The sequence below is a fragment of the Caretta caretta genome, chromosome 2 (assembly GCF_965140235.1).
Source record: "Caretta caretta isolate rCarCar2 chromosome 2, rCarCar1.hap1, whole genome shotgun sequence".
Taxonomy (NCBI): Eukaryota; Metazoa; Chordata; order Testudines; family Cheloniidae; genus Caretta; species Caretta caretta.
The window spans coordinates 133,117,033-133,140,359 of NC_134207.1; the positions used below are offsets into that span (position 1 = coordinate 133,117,033).

The 23,327-nt window shown below is 38.9% G+C and overlaps 1 protein-coding gene across 9 annotated transcripts in view; it reads left to right on the top strand.

Moving 5' to 3' along the window:
* CDH18 (cadherin 18) overlaps nt 1-23,327 on the top strand; it is an 831,624-nt gene that overhangs the window by 647,068 nt on the left and 161,229 nt on the right. For all 9 annotated transcript variants that reach the window (XM_048839639.2, XM_075125429.1, XM_048839637.2 and 6 more), the window contains one exon: nt 5,720-5,839. In XM_048839639.2, the coding sequence (XP_048695596.2) occupies nt 5,720-5,839 (120 nt within the window). The remainder of the gene's footprint in view (nt 1-5,719; nt 5,840-23,327) is intronic.

A 23,327-nucleotide genomic window follows, 5' to 3' on the forward strand; every position in this document is an offset into this window, starting at 1 on the left:
TGATTCCTGGTTATCTTGTTCGGCATGAGAGAAAGAGAATGTGACGATTGCTCAGGGGACCATTCTGATGGAGACAGGACCACTTCTTCCAGTGGTTTCCTTCAGAGTTATCGTTACCTGTAAATTACTGTAAATGTCAGACAAATGAACAATTTCTTCCAATGAACTATGTGGCTATATGTAAACCAGGACTCCATTACTGCTACCAGTAATGTTAATGAACCTCGTGTAGCATGTATGATTACCTGACTTATGGACGGGTGGCGTATGTGTGCATTCAGTGCAAAGAGCTCCCGGCCCCCAGAGAATGCATACAGGCTTTGGAGACCAGAGTGGCTGAACTGGAAGACCTAAGGGAAACAGAGAGGTACATAAATGAGACTTTCTGGGACGCAGTAGAATGGTCCCTCTCCCAGTCTGACAATCTCTGTACTGTTGAGGAGGATGAAAGTCTCAGGGAAAGAGAACATCAAACTGAAGCAGAGTGAAATGATCCCATAGTTGGGATCCTCTTTCCAGATTATGTCATGGTATCCTGTCACACTAAGGATACCTCTCTCTGGGAGGGAACTCCAGTTATTAGGAAGAGACAGGTAATAGTCTTGGGGGATATGATCATTAGAAACATAGATATTTGCATGGGTTTGCGATGATCAGGAGAACCACATGGTGACTTGCCTGCCCTGTGTGAATGTTATTGATCTCTTGAGACATCTAAATAGACTTTTGTGTAGAGCTGGGGAAGAGCCAGTTGTTGTGGTACATGTAGGTACCAGTGACAGGATAGGATAGGAGAGAGGTCCTGGAAGCCAAATTTAGGCTGCTAGGTAAGAGATTGAAGTCCAGGACCTCTATGGTAACCTCTGAAATGCTTCCAGATCCACATGCATCATCAGACAGGGAGAACTGCAGGGTCTCAATGTGTGGATGAGATGATGGTGTAGGGAAGAAGTGTTAAGTTTATTAGGAACTGGGGAACCTTTTGGGAAAGGGGGAACCTATACAGGAAGGATGGGCTCCACCTAAACCAAAAGGGCAACAAAAATTATTAGGGTATGGAACGGTTTCCATATGAGGAGTGATTAATAAGACTCGGACTGTTCAGCTTGGAAAAGAGATGACTAAGAGGGGATATGATAGAGATCTATAAAATCATGCCTGGTGCGGAGAAAGTAAATAAGGAAGTGTTATTTACTTCTTCTCAGAACACAAAAATTAGGGGTCACCCAATGAAATTATTAGGCAGCAGGTATAAAACAAACAAAAGGAAAAATTCTTCACACAGTGCACAGTCAACCTGTGGAACTCTTTACCGGAGGAAGTTTTGAAGGCCAAGATTATAACAGGGTTAAAAAAAAAAACTAGGTAACTTAATGGAGGATAGGTCTATCTATGGCTATTAGCCAGGAATGCAGTACCATGTTCTGAAGTGACCCTAGCCTCTGTTTGCCAGAATCTGGGAATGGGCGACAGAGGATGGATCACTTGATGATTGCCTGTTCTGCTCATTCCCTCTGAAGCACTTGGCATTGGCCACTGTTGGAAGACAAAACATTGGGCTAGCTGGACTATTGGTCTGACCCACTCTGGCCATTTTTTATGTTCTCAAAAAGGAACCAAGTAAAAAAATAAACATTTAATTTCCCTGAAGGCCTTTATTCACTAAACTACAGCATAAGTCTATATCAAGGAAACCTGAAAATTTTGCTGTGAAAGCATTTTTGACATTGCAAATATTTTTTTTTAAAAATGGTGTTTTTTTCCCAAAATTTGGATTAGTTGGTTATTCAGCGTACATAACCATTCCAACTATTCCCCTTGGCACTTTTAGAACTACATATTGGGTATTACTTCTACTTAGTTGATACTTTGTTTGTAACTGTAAAATATGGTTATGTACTTTCAGAATCACCTTCCCACCCCCGTGCCCCCCCAAAAAAAGTTTTACTTTTTCCTGTGTTATCAAAACTAAGGCTGAACTGATTTGGGAAATCAGAACTGTAGCCATATATTAGTCTGTCTTTTTTTTTTCTTTCTTTTTTTTTTTTTTTTTGAAATCAGAATGTTGTAAAGTTATCTAGAGAAGAAAAGCTGAAGAGGATAACGTCAGTCTGTGTCTCTGCAGACAAAACTTTAACATTTAATGAGGAAGTTTAATAAAAAGTAAATGTCTGCTGAGAATGCAAATCTGTATGCATAACTTGCTGTGATTTGCTGCATTGTTAAAATCTCAGATGGATCAATGTTGAACGAAAACTTTAAGAAGTGAAAATAAGGTGAAGATTTCTGAAGGCTGAGAGTACTTGCCTGCCTGCATGAACTGCTCTGGGCTGAATTCTCAAATGAATTTGCAAGGATTGTAAAACAGCAACAGCGAACAAGATACAACTTGAATTTCATTCTGCACAAGAAAACAGTAATTTCTGCAGCAAAGCCATAACACTTGGATTCCAATGGTGCAATTTGATAAAATGTCCTGAGTATGCATTCTAGAAAGTCTTTATTTTTCATTTTTGTTCCTTTTTAACATCAAATAAAAATGAAATCATAAATAAATAATTAAGCATGAATGCATATTTATTGCTCTTTATGAATAAATAATAAAAATGCCCAGATTATTTTAAACTATGGTGTCTTCTTGGTATAGAATCATGATAGCACTTCAATCTATGAATCTTTTGCCAATGTATCTATTTAAAAGAGAGAGGGACTGTTAGAAAGGTGTTTACAATGAAATAACATCAGCTTTGGACCTTACTCCTCCTATGCCTTCTGAAAAAGCCCATATTCATTGACATGTAGAGACTTCTTCAAACCTCATATGTTTTCCAAGCTTTGGGGAAGGTGCTTATATGGGGCTAATATGTTTTGACAGGGAAGGCATCTGTTGGTAATTACTGTTTTTGAGGGTAGGAAGAGATTGCAGTTTTTACCGTGTTTTAAATATCTATAGAAGCTGCCTACATGGGCAGGTGGTTTTGGTTAGTATGTACATTGTAATGAGTAAAATCACTTTGTTCCTGTGTCCTGGCATTGACGGTGGCCCAAATAAAATAAAATAATACTTCAAGGTAAAATAATAAATTCATTAATAAAAAGTATAAGTAAATTAATATGGAAAGTCTGTAGTCAGCAGAGATTTTAGACTAAACTAAAGTACAGAGAAGATATGGCTTTTTCACGTTGATGTTTATAGTATTGCTGAAGAGGGTGGAAGTTCATTCTTCAGGTAGTTAGGCAAGTTGTGAAACAGAGGAGGGGGCATTTGCTGTTAGTTGAAGTTATCTGTCATGATTTGCTGAAACTTGTACATGAACATTAAGTATGGGCATCACAGTAAAAATGGCCATATGGATTTCAATGACAGTTTAAGGAAACAACATTTTATTTCAGCTTATTGTACTTCAAAAAGAATTCAGTCATCTTGAACCTAAAATAATTGCATGCCAGTGTATCTGTTACATTTCTATATAGGTTATTAAAACTTGGATAAAAATAAATGGTCAGGTCATTATCAGCTGATTGAGCTATATTTAACTTTTCAAATTAAACAAGATATTCTCAAATTTCACTCTTTCCCATGTATTCGAGTTATTTATGTGAGTGGAATTAACAACTACATCGGATAACAATTCTCAACATTATAAGGCATATGCTAATCACCAGCTTGGAAGTAGAAAGGAACTTTTATGTCCAGGATAAACTGGGAGGAGTGGTAGATACGCTGGAGGGGAGGGATAGGATACAGAAGGACCTAGACAAATTGGAGGATTGGGCCAAAAGAAATCTGATGAGGTTCAATAAGGATAAGTGCAGGGTCCTGCACTTAGGACGGAAGAACCCAATGCACAGCTACAGACTAGGGACCGAATGGCTAGGCAGCAGTTCTGCGGAAAAGGACCTAGGGGTGACAGTGGACGAGAAGCTGGATATGAGTCAGCAGTGTGCCCTTGTTGCCAAGAAGGCCAATGGCATTTTGGGATGTATAAGTAGGGGCATAGCGAGCAGATCGAGGGACGTGATCGTTCCCCTCTATTCGACATTGGTGAGGCCTCATCTGGAGTACTGTGTCCAGTTTTGGGCCCCACACTACAAGAAGCATGTGGAGAAATTGGAGAGAGTCCAGCGAAGGGCAACAAAAATGATTAGGGGTCTGGAACACATGAGTTATGAGGAGAGGCTGAGGGAGCTGGGATTGTTTAGCCTGCAGAAGAGAAGAATGAGGGGGGATTTGATAGCTGCTTTCAACTACCTGAAAGGGGGTTCCAAAGAGGATGGCTCTAGACTGTTCTCAATGGTAGCAGATGACAGAACGAGGAGTAATGGTCTCAAGCTGCAGTGGGGGAGGTTTAGATTGGATATTAGGAAAAACTTTTTCACTAAGAGGGTGGTGAAACACTGGAATGCGTTACCTAGGGAGGTGGTAGAATCTCCTTCCTTAGAGGTTTTTAAGGTCAGGCTTGACAAAGCCCTGGCTGGGATGATTTAACTGGGAATTGGTCCTGCTTCGAGCAGGGGGTTGGACTAGATGACCTTCTGGGGTCCCTTCCAACCCTGATATTCTATGATTCTATGATATAACATTGCACTATAGCATGGATGCTTCCTCAGCATTTACAGGTCCTGATCCTGCAAAGCCTCACATGCTTGCTTGACTATGACTCTGAGTCCCATTGGCCTCAAACAGTTCAATTCATGGTGCATAAGTATCTGCAAGATCAGAGCCATCGGCTTCAAATATCACTGCCAGCTTTACGATAACACTAGAAATGGGCTAATGGTCTATTCCAATATTACATTTCTTATATGTCTCCTCATTGATATTGGCCAACTCTATGTGTGGAAATAGGAAGTGTGAGGCTACATGGAGTAGTGGGACAAGAATGAAGCTCCAAAACTTTATCCTCCTTCCACTAACTGATTTCTTGAAAATAGTGTCCAAATGAGATAACAAAAAAGATTCATAATCAAGTATTTACTGGAGAAATTACAGTAAATTTCAAAGTTTCTTTATTGCAACTGGAGCCATCACAAACTTCTCTGCTTCACTTTATCTACACAGCAATTCACACAGTTTAATCTCTCTAGAGTGCATTTTATAACCCTATTCCACTTTATGATATAGTTGCAACTGATAATTTGTTAAAAATATCTGTTAAGTACAGCAAGAAGGCTGCTCGCAGATGTTTCTGTTAATTCTGGAATTGTGTCTCTGAAATTCCATTTGTAGTCTTGTAAAAAGCAGTTTTAGGTTTAAGTTTTTGTTCTTTGGAATCTCCTGATTTCTATACTTCAATTGTTGTACACCTTTCATTGATTTCTGGAGCTCCACTGATGTGATTTAAAATGAATATATCTTTCAAGATTAGTATCTGCAGTAAATGGTGGACTTATCCCAACATGTATAACTTTGGTGGTTCAAAATCTTGATCTGAATATGAATTTTGAAATTGCTGCTATCCTTACATAATGAGCTGAAACAAAACCCCAGACCTTAACACTCATAATTTTTTTTGCAGTTAGATACTAAGGTGATAACACCTTAAAAATATGGAAGGATGGGAAAAGGAGAAGCAATTCTGCAATTTGATCCCTTCGCTAGCTAGAAAGAAGGGATTTCGGGGGGGGGGGGTGGATTTTGGAAGTGCATTTAAAAATAATTGTTTGACAGGAAATCTAGAACTTTTATCAACTAAACCTTGTTTTCCTGGATGTACAGGTACCTCTGTTCTACAGGTGACAGCTACAGATGCAGATGACCCTACCTATGGGAACAGTGCCCGGGTGGTATACAGTATTCTTCAGGGACAGCCATACTTCTCTGTTGACCCTAAAACAGGTGGGCACTTTATATTTCTTATGGTTTGATGCACCTGATAGATTGCAATCTGGTAGATTGTAACCCAACATATGAAAGAATTGTTTTTCTCCTATTAAATTCTACCATTGACTTGAACACCCTTTGAGCTATGAGAATTGCAATTTTGTACTCTTCATTCAAATGACATGTCTGTGTATAGAATTTATTCTTCAAGGAGTTGTGATATGAACCATTCAGCCAAAGTGGAATATCACTTTTTTGTACTTTCAGGTTTAGGCTCAGCAAACCACTCAACTGTGCCTATTAAATTATTATTGTATATGCTTTGTCTTGCCTGTAGGACAGGCTTAGCAGGATTAGTGAATTCAACACACATACCATAAGAAACAAATATTATGTTTGTATTTCTAAAACTGCAATATTGTCATTACACTGAAAATGTGTTCTATATGACTCAAGGAGTAGAATGAGCTGAAATGATCAGGTTTAAGCTCTGTGCATCATTTATGCTCCCCCCCCCCGCTGCCCCCTAAGATACATAAAAGCATAAAACAAGAATAAGAAATCCAAATAGCTTATTAGAAAGAGTAAGAAATGTCTACCAAGTGGGGTGTTTAATACTGCTTGAATTTCCTGAACTTCATTAACCTATCTATTGTTCGATGACAGACATTTTATTTTGTTTAACGTGATTTGTTATCTTTAATAACAAGGCTGTTTAATTTAATACAGTATACACTTCGGGTTAATTTAATAATTGTTGTTTTTCCTTTTTCCTCCCTTCAAAAACAAATCCTTGTAAGCCAGCAAAATTTTGCTATGGAGCAAAGAGATCACAACTACTATTTATGACAAAAAAATAACGCTTTTGAGATTGTATGACATGAAATAAATGCAGACACACTTTATATGCATATATATTCACAGGAGACTTGTTACATGTGAAAGTGTGTGTGTGTGTGTGTGTTGATCTCCCTATGCACAACTGCTGGAGGAGTAAATTTACTATGTGAGGTAAGAGTATCTGAATCTGGCTCTTGGTGATTATAAAACAAAACATTTTTATCAGGAACAATGGGTTCTTATTTTCCCTGACATGTCTCAAGACAAGAAGCCTATAGACTCAGATCGAAAAACGATATTTTGTGCTGTGTCTTTAAGAGATGTAGTACAAACCTCCCAGCCAGGGGATGGGGATTAAGGTGCTGTTATATCATCTTTTCTTGCCCTGAGATTTCAGGCAACTATGGGGGCTGAAACAGCCCCGGGTGCAATTTGAGGAGTCTAAACCATGTTGCCTATCGGCAGCAATGCCACCCAGAATCCACTGTTGTGGTGCCCCACACACATTCCCTCGTCTGGGATTTGGAGAGATGGCCTCTACTCCGTTCCTATGGTGGCTGGATACAAGATTTTCACAACCCATTTTGCTGCCACAGTATAAAGCAGCATAAAGATTGCAGAACGGGAGGGAGAATTTCCACCCTACATCATTTCTTGATGAACTTGATAAAACAATAACAACAGTTTGCTAACTTATATCTAGCAAAACTGATCCAGGGTACCAAGAAAGACATTAATGAGGCTTGGAATATTTTACACTTCAAGTTGCTCATGCAGCTTCCAGTAGGGAAGGGTCATCTTCTGATTTAGAGTGTTGAGAACAAAATCTTTCCAATATTTAATTCAGACAACTAGATACAGGTGTGTGTGTGTGTGTGTGCGTGTGCGCGTGCGCATGCATAGATGTATCAGATCCTTTAGAAAGAATTCAGTGTGTTTTAAAGGTGATAGAATATCTGTATTTGATTGGCCAAGCATTATGATGCGTTTGATAGTTGATTTTTTTAGAGTTGTATTAATGTAGGCCTTATAGAGTAAGATAATTTTAAACTAAATTGCATTTTAAAAAGCTTAAGAAGAAAATTGGAAATTCAGTTAAGTTTACGCAAATTTTCTCAATCTTTGTACCACACCACACTATGCACCATCCACATGATATCAGATCACAGCTGTGATAACTATAGTTCCATTGTTGCCATCTATATTTCTACTTTATTTTGTCATTCTAATGCAATGTTGGATCTAATTCATTCTGGAGAATGAGATATTCTGTAAACTGGAGCCATTACTTAGCCAATGGATGGCTCATAGTGCAGATTTGGTTATGTGTGGATGTTTGAAAGTCAGGCCCACATCAGGGAAGAGAATAAGACAGTTGTAGTGGTCTTTGTACTCAGAAAGTGGATAGGAGTAGATTTAATGTTAATTTCTGAAGCCTTCATGAGGATTGGCCTTATAAACTTAAGTGGTCTCAAGACTTTATGTAGATGATAAGATGTGAAAATATTATGACTTCTTGACTATATTGGAAATATGGGATGGGAGAAAGATAGGTTTTATTCCTTATAAGGAAGGTAAAAAGTGAGACATTGATAGAGATGGCTCATGTGGGCAGAGAAAATTGGAGAAAGGTATTTGACTTGACAGGTAGTTCCGATAACATCAGTATACAGAGTTTGGTATGATTCAAGGGGGGAACTAAGATACTGGAAAATGAAGAAAAAGATGTAGTGTGTGGCTTTAAGGTGTTTGTAATCTAGATGCAGGATAGTCAGAGATATAACAGGAGAATATGAACTGTTTGACAGTCTTTGTAAAATCTTAATTCTGAACTTCCAGATTTTCAATCACTTCTATTCTTTACAACTACAGTAGATTACTTTTCCTGAAGTCTTTATTTCTTCTACTCTATCATAATGAAGATTTTATCTGGCCATTCTCTTAGTTTATAACTTAATATATAAAATAATGATATACAAAAACTAAATGTAGATGGATTTGATACAATCTGGAGGGGGGAGAAAGAGAGAAAGTCTTATAAACTCCCCAGGAGTCCATGCTATGGTTATTCAAACCCACAGGGTCCCTGTAACAGTTCTTAAAGCTTCTTGGAGTCTTTGGCTAGAGACATCTTAAATCTTTTATAGCTAGCTGTCTTTTGTGAATACTGACTTTAAGAAGTACACAGCTTGTAACTACAGATAGTTTGAACTCAGTTCTGTGCAATTTACAATTCAAGGACTCCAATTCTGGACTTCTCAGAAGTATGGTATCAAATAACTCAAAAATTAGATCATCACACTTTCGAAAGTTATCAGAGTTGAAGAGAATAAAACAATAGTCACTGAAGAGAATAAATCAAATCTGAAATATTTTGATCAACGGTGGGTTTTTTTTCAAGTTAAACTTTCAAAAATGCAACAGGTTTCACATTTTTTAATTGTTATGTCTTAAGGCATTTGCTTAGCTACCCTCAAATAAAAATAAATACATAAATAAAACAAGTCTCCTTCCCTGGCAAAACAATATGTGCAAAATTTTCAGGCAAATAATTTAGTTTTCATCAAGGTAGAGGGATGCCAGACTCCTGCCTCAAGTGGAAACTTAACCCTGGCCAACTACTATCTAAGCTTAAGGTTTATAACATGTTTTGATTACAAAAAGGTGCTCTATACGTTTTAAGTATTATTATGTATTTACTTACTACTCTTAGTAGTTCTGCTGTGGAAAATTGAACTGGACTCTTTCCTGCCTTGCTTCACATCTTCAGCAAATGATCTGTGTTCTGAGTATAGAATATTTATTACTGATGCTCATGAAAGAGGCAAAAACTGAAGAGATTTATTTTTAGATCCTAGGTTATGTTAGCAGAATTAACCTGCATCAACTTGATGTGGGACCTGAATGTGACAGATATATAGGGAACCTACGGTAATAGTCTTCCCCCCTCATATTATAACTAATGACATTATAAGGCAGGGATGGCCAACCTGAGCCTGAGAAGGAGCCAGAATTTTCTAATGTGCATTGCCAAAGAGCCACAGTAATACGTCAGCAGTCCCGCGACAGCTTCATGGCGACAGCCACACCGATCAGTGCCTCCCCCCTCCCTCACCGCACCTCCTGATCAGCTGTTTGTGGTGTGCAGGAGGCTCTGTGGGGGGAGGGAGAGAGAGGAGTGAGGGCACTGCAGGCTCAGGGAAGGAGGCGAGAAGGGGTGGAGTGGTGTGGGGGGAGTGCCTGTGAACCAGGGGTTGAGCAGTGAAGTTGGCTCCCATAGCTCCTGCCCCGGAGTCGGTGCCTGTACAAGGAGCCTCATGTTAACTTCTGAAGCACTGCATGTGGCTCCAGAGCTGCAGGTGGCCACCCCTATTATAAGCAGCAGTGAGCTGGAGCTGGTTCACACTGGTTCGCTGGAACCGAACATTTACATTTAGAAGCCCTTTTAGAACCGGTTGTCCTGAAAGGGACAACCGGTTCTAAAAGGGCTTCTAAATTTAACAATTGGCCAAAAGTGACACCTTAGGTGCTGACTCCATGGGTGCTCCGGGGCTGGAGCACCCACGGGGAAAATTTGGTGGGTGCAGCTCCCCTCCTAGCTACGCTACCCTGCCCCTAGGAGCCAGAGGGACCTGCGGGATGCTTCCCAGGAGCTGCCCCAGGTAAGCACCGCTGGGACTCCCCACCTCACCCCCTCGGCAGGTCCCTCTGGCTCTTAGGGGCGGGGCGGGATGGGCACCCACTACGGTGGCCCACGAGACCCTCCTGCCTGGATCCAGGGGCGGACAGGGAAGGGGGGTGGATGGGTAGGCCATGGGGCGGGCGGGCCACGACCCCCTCATGGGGTGAGGAGGGAACTGGTTGTTAAGAGTTTGGCAGCTCATCACTGGTTATAAGGTAATTAAGTTATCAGTGGATATGAATGGTTATAGAACAAGTAAATTGATAAATATATTAGGGCAAAATGGCATTTAAAAATATGAATTATGGTATTGGTGGAACTTTCTGAAGAATCAAGAAATGCTTTTAAAATACTTTTTGACATTTGTACATTGCTTGTTCAATAGTTCATGACAGATAGAGAGCTGAGTTACAAATTTCAGATCCCAACTTTCCTAATATTTGGGAAATTTTAAATCCAGACTTTTGATTTGGAACTATCTCTACTAATTAAACTCCACATCAAAAAACTTTCTTTGTTAATATAAAAATAAGTGTATTAAATCAAAATTATATAATAAAGATAGATAAGCTGTAAAGCTCTATCGACTGACTGTACAATACAGATATCTTGCTGTATTAGGGCACGGTCGAAAGCCCATAGAAGTTACTAGGAATCTTTCCTTGAGTGTATTACTCCACAAATAGCTTTAATCATTCACTCAATGGTATAAGAAATATGAAACCGATATGCAGACATACCTGATGAACTTCATTAAAAATATACAGTGTGCAGTATTCATTAGGAATTTACTGAGACTAGTACAATGATATAATTTATCTTTTTCACACAAACAGTTTATCTTATATCCATTAAATATACTGAAATTTGTATTATGAAAATCTGACTCCTGACACTAATTTGAAATACAGAAATTGATGCAGGGAAATGCATTTATTCTTGAAAGAATGTCTCTGAACAAATCACAAAGAAAAGTTAAATATTCAGATTACACAGAAAATGTACTTTTAAACGTCTGGCTGGTTGGAACTGGGTGGCAACAATACACCAAAATTCGTAATCATAGATCAGTTATTGTTGTTTTTGAACATATTACTTTAGAAGTTTAAATTGTAAAGCAACATATTTGTGAGATAATATTTCTGCAAACTAGTATAAACAAGGTATGAGAGAAGTGGCCTCATTTTGTGTTTTTCAAGAATGCAATAAGATTTCAATGGCTTCAAGCATTCCTCATAAGAAAGCATTAATTTACAACATCTCTGGACTGGTTCTTTTACTGAGAGTAAAATAATAATGATATTAAAATATGCCAATACAAAGAAGGGATGTGCAGGTAGTTCCAAGCATAAGGATGTGCCATGTGTGCCAAACTGGCTATCTCTGTGATTTATAACATATTGTCACTTCTATTTTGTGTAGAACAATGTACTTACCCATAATTTACAGACAGCACGTAGATTTTGTGATATCAAAATCTTTAAAGAATGATTTTGCAAAAATGTATTTATAATTCACTTGGAGGGGGACCGGGGGAAGGGGGGAACAAACAGCACGTGATACTAGCTCATAAGCCAACTGAATACTGTAGGACTTATACAATTTGTGTATCTGTTTTTATTTTTGACGTGTTAAATCACGCTGCATAACAGTAATATGGGATGAAACTATTAACATTAATAATTTATGATCATGGTATTGCTATACAGACACATATATATAGCAATATGCTACAAAGACTTAAGTGGTCACCCCGTTTCAGCTCACTTAAAAATGCAGCGCTAATGGCACAGGCACGTTGTGTTTCTCTTTTAGACAGAGTATATCTATATAAAAGGAGTACAATGATTAATGTGCCTACATTACCATTAGCGCTGAATTTTTAAATGAGCTGAAATGGGGTGAGTACTTCAGTCTTTGTAGTTTTTAGGTGGTGTGACTTTGTTCTTTGTGTGTTTGATGTTTTTGATCACATTGGGCAGGATTGTGGCTTTTGAGGGAGGGGGTACAGCATCCCTTTGTTTCCATTCAGAGTTCAGCCACAGAGCACAACACACTGCAGGAAGGGCAGAGTGCTATGTTTTTGATTTATTATTAATTGTTAGTATCAGTATCACTTAGGGATCCTGATCAGGGCCCCATAGTGTTCAGTTCTGTACATGCACAGGTCATAAAAACACAGCCAACACTCCAAAGAGCTTACAGTTTGAAGCCTTGACTAAATTTGCACCAACATAACTATCTCTGTTTAGGTTTCAGAGTGGTAGCCATATCAGTCTGTATCAGCAAAAACAATGAGGAGTCCTTGTGGCACCTTAGAAACTAACAAACTTATTTGGGCATAAGCTTTCGTGGGCTAAAACACACTTCATCAGATGCCTGGAGTGAAAAATACAGTAAGCAGTATATATATTACAGCCCATGAAAATATGGGAGTTGCCTTACCAAGTGTGTGTGTGGGGGGGTCAGTGCAAATGATGCCAATTCATTTAAGGTGGAAGTGGCCTATTCTCAACAGTTGACAAGAAGGGGTGAATATCAAGAGAGAAAAATTACTTTTGTAGTGTTAACAATGCCAATGAAATCAAGGAGGACATCACACATTTCCAAAAGTTGACAAGAAGGTGTGAGTATCAGCAGAGGGAAAATTACTTTTTGTAGTGACCCATCCACTCCCAGTCTTTATTCAGGCCGAATTTGATGTTGTACAGTTTGCAAATTAATTCCTGTTCTGCAGTTTCTCTTTGAAGTCTGTTTTTGAAGGGTTTTTTTTTGCCACTTTTAAGTCTGTTATTGAGTGTCCAGGGAGATTAAAATGCTCTCCTACTTGTTTTTGAATGTTACAATTATTCATGTCTGATTTGTATCCATTTATTCTTTTGCATAGAGACTGTCATGTTTGGTTTCCGTTTAGGAATTGATTTAATTACAATGGTGAAATTCTCTTGTGTGAACATTTCAGTTTCAAAAAAAGAAAAGGAGTACTTGTGGCACCTTAGAGACTAACCAATTTATTTGCGCATGAGCTTTTGTGAGCTACAGCTCACTTCATCGGATGCATCCGATGAAGTGAGCTGTAGCTCACGAAAGCTCATGCTCAAATAAATTGGTTAGTCTTTAAGGTGCCACAAGTACTCCTTTTCTTTTTGCGAATACAGACTAACACGACTGTTACTCTGAAACCTTTCAGTTTCAGTGTCTTATATAAATTTGGCAAAAGTACATTCCTTTCTGACCTAAGCTAAAGCTAAAGCCAAAGCCAAGCCTGCTTGGTAGGACTCGTCATTGGCTGTTGGTATGGAGGATGGGTGACAATAGCACAGGATTTAGAAGATCTGAGTCTAATTCTTTCTTCTGCATCAACTTCCTTCTGTGACCTTGAACAAGTCACCTCGTTCTGTTTTTCAGTTCCCCATCTGTAAAATGGGGATAATAGTACTCTCCTGCTCACAGGGGTGTTGTGAGGATAAATATGTTAAAAAAATGTGAGGTGCTCAGATACTAAGGCAATAGGGGCCATATAAGTAGCTTAAATTACTTCCACATTGGAGCAGGGAGGGAACTTTGAATCGTTTACAACTCCCTGCTCGGTCAGCTGCTAAGTCTGCACGGCTGAGTGCTGCCCATTGAAATGGACTCAGAGTAAATTCTTGATCTGGCTTATTATGTTGTACTACAGTCTTGACATGACAAAGAGCCCTAAACCTTTGTAGCTCAATATTCAAACCTTAAGAACTCTGCAAGAATTGTTACATGAAAAATGGAATTTTGCAGAAGATAAATTCTATTTACATTATACAAGCAAGTATAGAGAGTCTTGAAAGTCTTGCTTACAATGATCACTCAGACCATTTACTTATATCCTCCACTACAGAATCCAAATGTATTATTATATTTGACTGATTTCTGCTCTGTGGTGTCAAAAAGAAGTCATACTAGAGAATGACCATGTCAGTCAAAGTCTTCTCTATCAGTGATATATGTTACTAACAGAGCATGCAGCTCCACTTCAGCTAAAACTTACTGTTTCCTTCGTGGATGATTTCACATTTTCTCCAGGAGATTTAAAAACTATATTCCATGAGCAGGTTTTATTTTTTTTTTCTTTGAGGTATCCTTGGAAATAGCTCCCAGGGATATTTTACCTCCTGTTTACACCAATGTCAAAGCATTCAGTTTACCGTCAAAGAGAATCACAAGAGAGACAAGGTGGGTGAGGTACTGTCTTTTACTGGACCAACTTTTCTGTTGGAGAAAGAGAATCTCAAGGAATTCAAGCTCAAAACAAAATTTAAGAGTCTAGTCACTTTCTTCTAATTCTGCTAGGTATTATTCAATGTATTGTTCTGATCCTTGAGGTTTCTGTTTAGTTTTCTTTCTCCTTTCAAGAATTATTTTTTACCCTGGTTCTAACAGTGCTACTTTTTTAACTAGCAACTAATAATACCCTAAGTACTATTATTTCCTTCGCTTTAGATTTCATGGGAATAATTAAGACACAAATGTGAATCTTTCTTACTATGATCGTAAGCTGCGAGTATTCACCAGTCTTCGTTGTACTTCCATTTCTTGTGTTCAGCACATTTGCACATCATTATTATGTTCCCCAAAGATACTCAAAGAAAGGGAAAGGTGGTAAGAGAGATGAGTTGTACATGTGGGAAGATGAAAAACAGAGTGGAAGAAAAATAGTTGGTTGATGCCACTTAATACATTTACTGACATGCTGCTGAGTACTACAAAACACAGGCTAGGAATATTTAACATCCTAGTTTTGATTAAATAAAGTAGCTTTTGCTGCTCTGCATCTGGTTTTCCTGAGAACTCTATTTTGGCCCAACTAAAACTTTCACAGGACTTCCATACAATTAAAACCCTCATTGATTAGGGCTATTTGTCCACTATGATGCAAAGACTACAGGAGAATAAGATGCGCTCCAAAAAAGGGGAATGTGAGAGGAGTCCCAAAATGGGGACAGATACCTAGTCATTAATTTCCAGATCAAAAGTGCTCAGCAAAGCTTGTGTACAAAGAACAGGGGGAGGTACAAAACTCTGTGCAACCTGTCCAAAAGAAGCCAGTGAAATGGTCATGCATCCTTCTCCAAAGCTGTCTGAAAAATGATGCTTAGTTGACAACCACCAATGGTGACCTAGGTCCTGATAACAGATTTCTCAGAGAAGCTGGAATGCATGAGGAGGAAGAGGAGGTATGATGTGGCACAGTCTAGCATGCTTCAGACCTTGATTGACAAAGGCATTGGACACAGACACATGTCCCAGACAGGACATGGGATGACAGTCATTACCCCCTAAGAGGCTGCAGTGCTTTTACCCCAAACATGTCCAGTATAATGTTTATTCCAGAAAACAGTTAAGAGGATCAAGACAAAGGATAACAGGCTGCCCAGCACTCCAAGACAATTGCTCTTCTCCTTTGGAAATGGAGCTGGATGCTGGGGCTTTTTTTTTTTTTTTTTTTTTAAATAAAAACCCTCTTTGCCCTTCTGGGCAATTGCTGTGGATGATGATGATGTCTCATGATGTCTGCCTATCTGCTAATCGCCAGTCAGCACCAGTTCACAGTGTTATTTTCTCAAGGCTTCTGGACATGCCACCTAGGGACTCCAACATCCTGACTCTATAAGCAGAACCATTATCCTAAGATGGCATTGTCCCAGTCTTCTGTGGACATATACCTCCCTTTACCGATGATCTGTGGATATATTATTATATCCTTATACTTTTGACGCAGTGCCTGGGCAGCTTTGCCCTGTGTATTTGTTATACCCTGCTTTAAACACATGGTGGGGAAGAAGGGAGGCGTATACTGCAGCACAGGTTCTGTTCCCTTACCCTTACTGCCCGTTTCCCTTGTCTTATGTGTAAATTGCCCTGTGAACAGCATTATTGGAGGTTTGAGCTCTATCTTCTGCATGCTGGGACAGCATAATGATACTCCAGCTTTTGTGTTTATTTTGCATGCTTGCCCCTGTCTGATAGCTGCTTGCATCTCTTTTCACATGTGCTGGCCCCACTTCATTCAGGATGCTAGGGCCTATATTTTTTTTGCCCTTAAAATACCCTACTGGCTATGTTACAGTAGCTAATGATATTGGTGTAAGAAAAAACAATTCCGTTTTATCAAGCTGTAAAATGTGATATCCGTAAAGTAGGATTATCCTTCTATTCACAGATCTTTCTCCCTGTCTTGCTTTTGGCAAGAGATGTATAAGCTTTTTAATTTAAGAGATTTGTAAACATTGTGAGCCAATATTCTATACAAACACCATGTAGAAAATTGCATGCATGGTAGAAATGTGTTTAACTTCAGGGGGAGGAGAGGAAAAGAAAGAGATTTCACCCTTAAACCACACATACATCATTGTAATTTTTAGCTCATCTGGGATGTGAGCCAGCACAGTGACTCTAAAGATTAATGCACCAGACTCTTAAACACTCTTCCCCTTAGGACTTGTTCCACATGTTAGAAACACTTTGCAGGTCAAATTTCAGTTCTGTGGAGCTAAGTAATATCTTCATGGTTTTTGGTTGTACTAACAGGTGTCATTCTTCTTGACAATGATTATCTCTTTCTTACTTCCTGTTAATTTACTATGATAGAAAGAATGGGGAAAACATGTTGGCCAATAATGCCTCTAATCCTCAAAAATTACTGGGATATTTGGAGGATACCGTTTGTCTTTTTGTTCTATATCCATTACTTACATTTTCTTTAGAAACTGATTCAATAGTTTAGATTAAAATATTAGTACAAACATATATAATTCTCTTTGTGTACTAGTACACAACAAACTTTTACTCCTCCATCCACAGCATACACCTTAGCATTATGGCAACTATCATACTACACAGATCACTCTCCATAACCTTAATTTTGCCACCCTTTGCCTTTCTCTACCCCATTACCTAATGATTTTCCCAACATTAATAGTTATGGATCTTAGCTGTAGTATTTGGTTGCACTGGATGAAGATATTTTGCTAAAGGCTGTGTGTATCAGGGAGGTTAAAGAGGATGATGGAACACTGGCCTCCCCAGAGGGAGCAGAGATCCAGGCAGCAGTGTGGTTTATAATGTGTGTTAGCTGTACTAATGGTGAGGTGTATGTTTGTGGAGGGAGGACTAGAGGTTATGTATCACTAGGTGACTTAATTTGTCATGACTTTGCTTTTGTGGGTTTGTGTCAGGTATGTTGTGTGAGTAGCAAACCTAATTACTTCACAATGAAGTGTTTTGTGTATTAATGTCCTAATTTTTTAATGTTAAATCAGCGCTTGAGGTTGTATAAAGGGCAGTGGACCTGTGGGGTGATAAAAGTACAGCTATTGGTGGAGAACATTTTATCTCTCAGCAGCTGCACATGGATCCTCATTCATCTGCCAAAAAAAATCTGACAAAAACTATAGATTTCCCTGACGGAGAAGGTCGTATGTGTGTCCATCAGTTGCATTTGCATGCACCCAGGCCCCAACAATCAGGTTTGAGTGCACAGCACACAAACTTTTAGTTATAATGTGAATAACATCTAAAAATGACTCAACATTTTATTTTAAACAAACTACCTATTGTGCCAGATTTAGTCAGGAGCCACCTGTCTCTTAATGTATGTGCATATAGACAATATTTCTCGAGACATTGGACAGCAATGAAAACTAGCATTCTGAAGGACAAATTGCAACTCAGCACAAGTAGAAATACTTCCTACTAAACATTTAAATTTCACATCATTTGGCCACCTACTTTTAGAGGAAACACAGAAATATATACCTCACTTTAGAATTCAACACTAACTGAGGAGTTGATATCTGGAACCTCCATAATGCATTTTTTTCATATGAGCAGGAAGGTGGGAGAGAAACCACTTTCAAGCCCGAACACATTACCTCCATAATGGTTCTGAGCTTTACCAACCCAGAGTGTCAGAATTTGGTGTTGGCTTCTGGGATGTTTCGGGGATCACCAAGACTAGTTCAGGGTTCTGTCACTATCTGTCCTGTTACCTTGGGTGCCTTAATGCTGTACTGCTATGTCTCAGTGCCCTGACACCAGTAGCCAGTCTAAAAGCATAAAGGTCTCACCTCAGTTGCCACTAGCCTACTTACTCCTTACGCGTTGACATCAACAGCCCTTCCAGTCCTGAGTCTCCCCAGATCTGTCCACCCTGAGCTCTTAACTACCAGACATTTGGACTTTTCCCCTCTGGTTCATCACCCCTGAAGGAAGAAAGTTATGCCTCATGTTATAGGTTCACTTTGGCACACACACACCACACAGTCTCCACAACATAAACCTGTCTTGGGTAAAAATAAACAAAAAAAGTTAATTTAATAGAAAAGTCTTAATTTCAAAGGTGAAATAGTAAGGGAGGAAAACATATATGTGTTACCCAGAAAATAAGCATATACACAACCTCAGGCTTTATATTTCTATATTAGCTAAAATCCCTTTTCTAATACAAGTTACCTATAACCTCTGGACAGTTTCCCAGCATGTTCTCTGTCCTAGAGGGGTTCCAGTATTCCACAGACAGCCCTGTGCTTAGGTGCTGGCCCTCCATTTCTGGATAAAAAAAATCTCAGCAACAAGCCTGCTTTTAAAAGTTGCACTCTCTCTTTCTCTCTCTCTCAGACTCCGGTGATCCATGGTGAGGGAAATTCCCTCGTCTCTTAGATTTCCGAGGAGTTGTCTGTGCTTACAGTGTTGCAGCAGTGCAGCTGCACTGCACCACTGTAGAACTTAATGAAGACGCTCCCTATGCCAAACACCTCCCATCAGCATAGGTACTCCACTGCCCTGAGAGGCAGTAGTTACGTTGGCGGGGGAAGCCCTCCCCATGACATGGTGCTGTCTATGCAGGGGGTTAGGTCAGTATAACTATGTCACCCAGGGGGGTGGATTTTCCAGAGTGATGTAGTTATACCCACATAAGTTTGTAGTGTAGATCAAGGCCAAGTCGGCAGTTTTCTTTTCATTCTCAAATTGTTTCAGTTTTTTCTCGTTAACTCGAATGATCCTCCATTATCTCTTCATGGCTGGACAATGAGTGGGTACTTGAAATTGGTTTTGTGTAAACTACTAGGTTGGGAGACGCCCCTCCCTGTCTGATTACTTGTGAGGTGACGCTGTAGTTGCACCACAGTTACAATTTCTATGATCTATATGTGCATACATTCATAATCATAATCTGAATACATATCTCCCAATGACCATCACATTCAGAACATTACAAGCTTTCATAAAAGACTTTCCTCAATACACTTTTATATTACAGCAATACTATATACTATCAGGTGATTCAATTACTTATTCTTTGGTGTTCAAGCTCACTATTCTCCTACGATGTTCACTAGACCCTTTAGTGGTTCACCAAGACCAGTAAGGGGTTCGGTTACCATCTGCCCTGTAACCCTAGGTGTCTCTGTGCTGTGCAGCTTTGGCTCAGAGCCCTGACACCAGGAGCATTCTGACAGCATAGTGGTCTAACCCTGGTTTCCACCAGTCCAGATGCTCCTTGCAGGATGACCCCAATAACCCTTCCAGTCCTTAGTCTCCCAACAGCCATCTCCCTTGCAGTGCCCTGTCTCTTTTACTGGACACTCACAAAGGTAAAATCAAATTCTCTTCCTCCAAGAAGCCAGTACACATAACAGCTTCTTAGCTCAGCTGGGATTATACACCCATCTTAATACACAGCACTGAGATTGTTTATTTGTAGTGAAACTAAGAATAAAGTTTTATTAACAAAGAACACTTTTAGGTCCATAAACATCTCTCAGGCAAACAAGTTTCAGAAATCCCCAGCCCATAAATGCTTCCAAGGATGTCTCAAAGCAATGTCACAATCTCTGTCACTGAAAATGTCATCATTTCAGAATGAGAAAAATGGTACCACTCACTAGAGTTTCTGCCTTGTAACCCAATATGCAGTTCTTAGTCTGCACTTGGAGCAAAACTCCCTTTTAAGTCTTTGGGAGATCTTCCTTGATAAAGATTGAATAAGGACTTCAGGAATAGGCCTATAGTATGAAAGTTTTCATAATGCTTGCAACAATGCTTGCATTATTGTAATTGCCTAGACTTCTCAGGGATTCAGTTGCCATTGCATTTAACTCTATATGGTCAACAACATCCTCAATATTTTTGTATCCCCCCGTCACTTAGTATTTTGAAGAAACTAAATTTAAGATACTAGCAAAGCAAACTTTATTTCTGTCTATAAGGATGTCTTTTCCTTATAAGTAGAAAACTTAGATAAAACATTTACAACACCAGAAGAAAATGCAGGCATCCTGACAGCAGTTTCACACGATGCTGGTAGATGAAATGAGTGTTTAGCTCTCCACCACCATTTTCTTAAAAGAAATACTCGTAGATTGATTGGCTGTATATAAAAGTATTCAGGCAGAAAATACCATGATTCTCTCTATATCTAACTACCACATAAATTAGGCCAGAGGCTCACTTTGCTTGAATGGGAAAAAAAAATCAAATAAAGAACTTAGCTGATACAGTGGGGAATACCTTCCTGGGGAATACCTTTTTATGATGAGATTTTTCCTACCTTCATGTCCTCAGCATAGAATGGCAAAGATTGGTAACAAGATAAAGGTCTTTTCACTGTCTGAACTCATTTTAGCATTCTTGGGGTTTAATGCATTTGAAATTAGTTTCTACGAAAAGTCATTAAAATCCCAGTGAAATGGATTGTTGGCCTCAGCAATATTATTGTGTACAAATGATTTGATTGTTGCAAGTGTGATTGGGTGTCTGTCTACCTAATCTTTCCTATTCAGGTTTCCTATTCCTATACAACGCCCATCACTTTGGTATTTAGCCTTCAACTTCAAAATGGATGTCTCTATAATAAATACCTAGGTCCTTTTTTACTTAGTTTTAAAGATAGAAGGGGAAAAAATTAACAAGAGTGCCTACAGCTTGCCATGTATGTATAAAACCTTGCATCCAATATGTGCAGCCAACACATGGTTGGTCTTTGGCTCCAGTCTGCTACAGTTTAGAGCAAGTTCTCATCAGTATGGAAAAGATTTGACAAGAGTTCCTGTTGCTTTGGCTCAACCAGCTGTCTAAATTCTAGCTCAAGGTGCAGTATCTTATATTTAGGAATTATTCAAAAGTCCCTGTTCCCAACAGCAGTTCTGGGCACTATAAAGTGGGTATTTCAGGAGTCCCAGAATGCACTGGTACAACCACACCTGTAAGCTGTGCTGCATCAGAATGTCCCAAACTGTTTGTGTCAAAAGTGGTAGTTTTGTTGGGTGCATGCACAAATGAAGCAACAAGTTATTTCATATAGTCACTGTAAATGGAATTCAGTGCAAAATTTGTACTTGCTAAAACAATCAATCTGTTTTAACAATTTATCTGTGTATTAAATTAGACGATATAAAAAAACACTGAATGCATACTCAAGGTATGGACCTATTAAGAGAATATATTTTGCTGCTATATTTCATTGTCTAGCTAACGGCATTGTGCCTTAGCTTATATCAATAAGCATATACAATGAAGGAGGATGCAGCATAGCATGATGCATATAACTGAGGCAGTTGAGTGAGATTTGCATGTCTTTATAACAAAATTTTGTTTCCTTGATCTACATTTATATCACTCTTGCAAAATCGTATGTTCTTATTCGTACTTGTCCTGAGCTAGGTTTAGGGTATTTTGTTTGTGTCTTTGTTTTTGTTTTGTTTTCACAGATAAGTAAAATATCATGAAGGCAGGAAGGTTGTTTGTTTGTTTTTCAGTAGCATGATTATCATGGGAAGGGTTGGTGAGTAGATTTTGTGCCTGACATGGTGAATTTTCATTGCAGTTTTCCAAGATTGATCTGTAAATATCTATACCTAAAGATACTCTGATCAGATTTCCAGTTGGTCTGTTTATTGATTTAGTAGTTTACAGAAAGAAGTAGGTGGAGAATTACATCTTAACAAATGTAATAATAAATGTAAACATTTATTGCTAGACTGTTCCTTTTAGGTGCATCTTTGAGCAGGAATGGTGCATAAACTGCCCCAGTCCAGAAATAGCAGTGACAGGCATTGTGCCTCAAAGATATTCATATGAAGCACAGTTCATTCCCTGCTTTCCCCTTGGGCTTGGGGTCATGGATAGTAATTTGCCACTGCCCTATACCAGAAGCATATTTGACCCCCCTGCTGTGAAAGCTGGATATGGGGGCCAGAGGGAGATGAGTGGTGGGGCTTGTCTCACTCCTGTGCATTTGTGTTGTCCAAGTCACAGACTAGGCCAAGGTGACCACAATACTTAAGAATTGCAGAACGTATAGATTTATATTGGTTTTGCTGTAATTCTCCCCCATCCCTTTTTCTTCCCCCAACAGACTGCCTGTTACTAGCCGGGACTTATGGGCTGATCTAATGCCCATTGTGGTCAATAGTAGATTCCCATTGCCTTCAATGGGCATTAAGTCAGACCATTAGTAAAATGAAATAGTTATTTTTTCTTCCAATTCATTAATTTGGGATTCATTACTACAACTAATGTGGATTTTTTCAGCTTGAAGACACTTTCTTTTTGATAGGCAGCTGGAGGATGAATTTCAAAGGCTTGAAACTAAAAACAATTCACATAAATTTCTTCACAGAGATAGTTGCTGACACACACATCCACTCCCAGGACCAATTTACTATTTATAAGACCCCAAATGGATTGAAAACTGATTTTAGTTCTGTCATTGTAACCAGAGGTAGTGAAACGAGGGATAACAAAAAAATTTCCACATATGTGTGGTATTGATTCTTGCCAATTTCCAAACCGCCTTAAACAAAATCAAAGTTAATGTATCACAAAAATCTTCAGTTTGAGCAATAGAGAAGTTAAAATATAAATGTAATAGTTGCAGTCATTCTCAGATTTTCCAACCAGCTTTTCCACAAAGTAATCTTCAGTTAATTATGGATTTTGGATTTG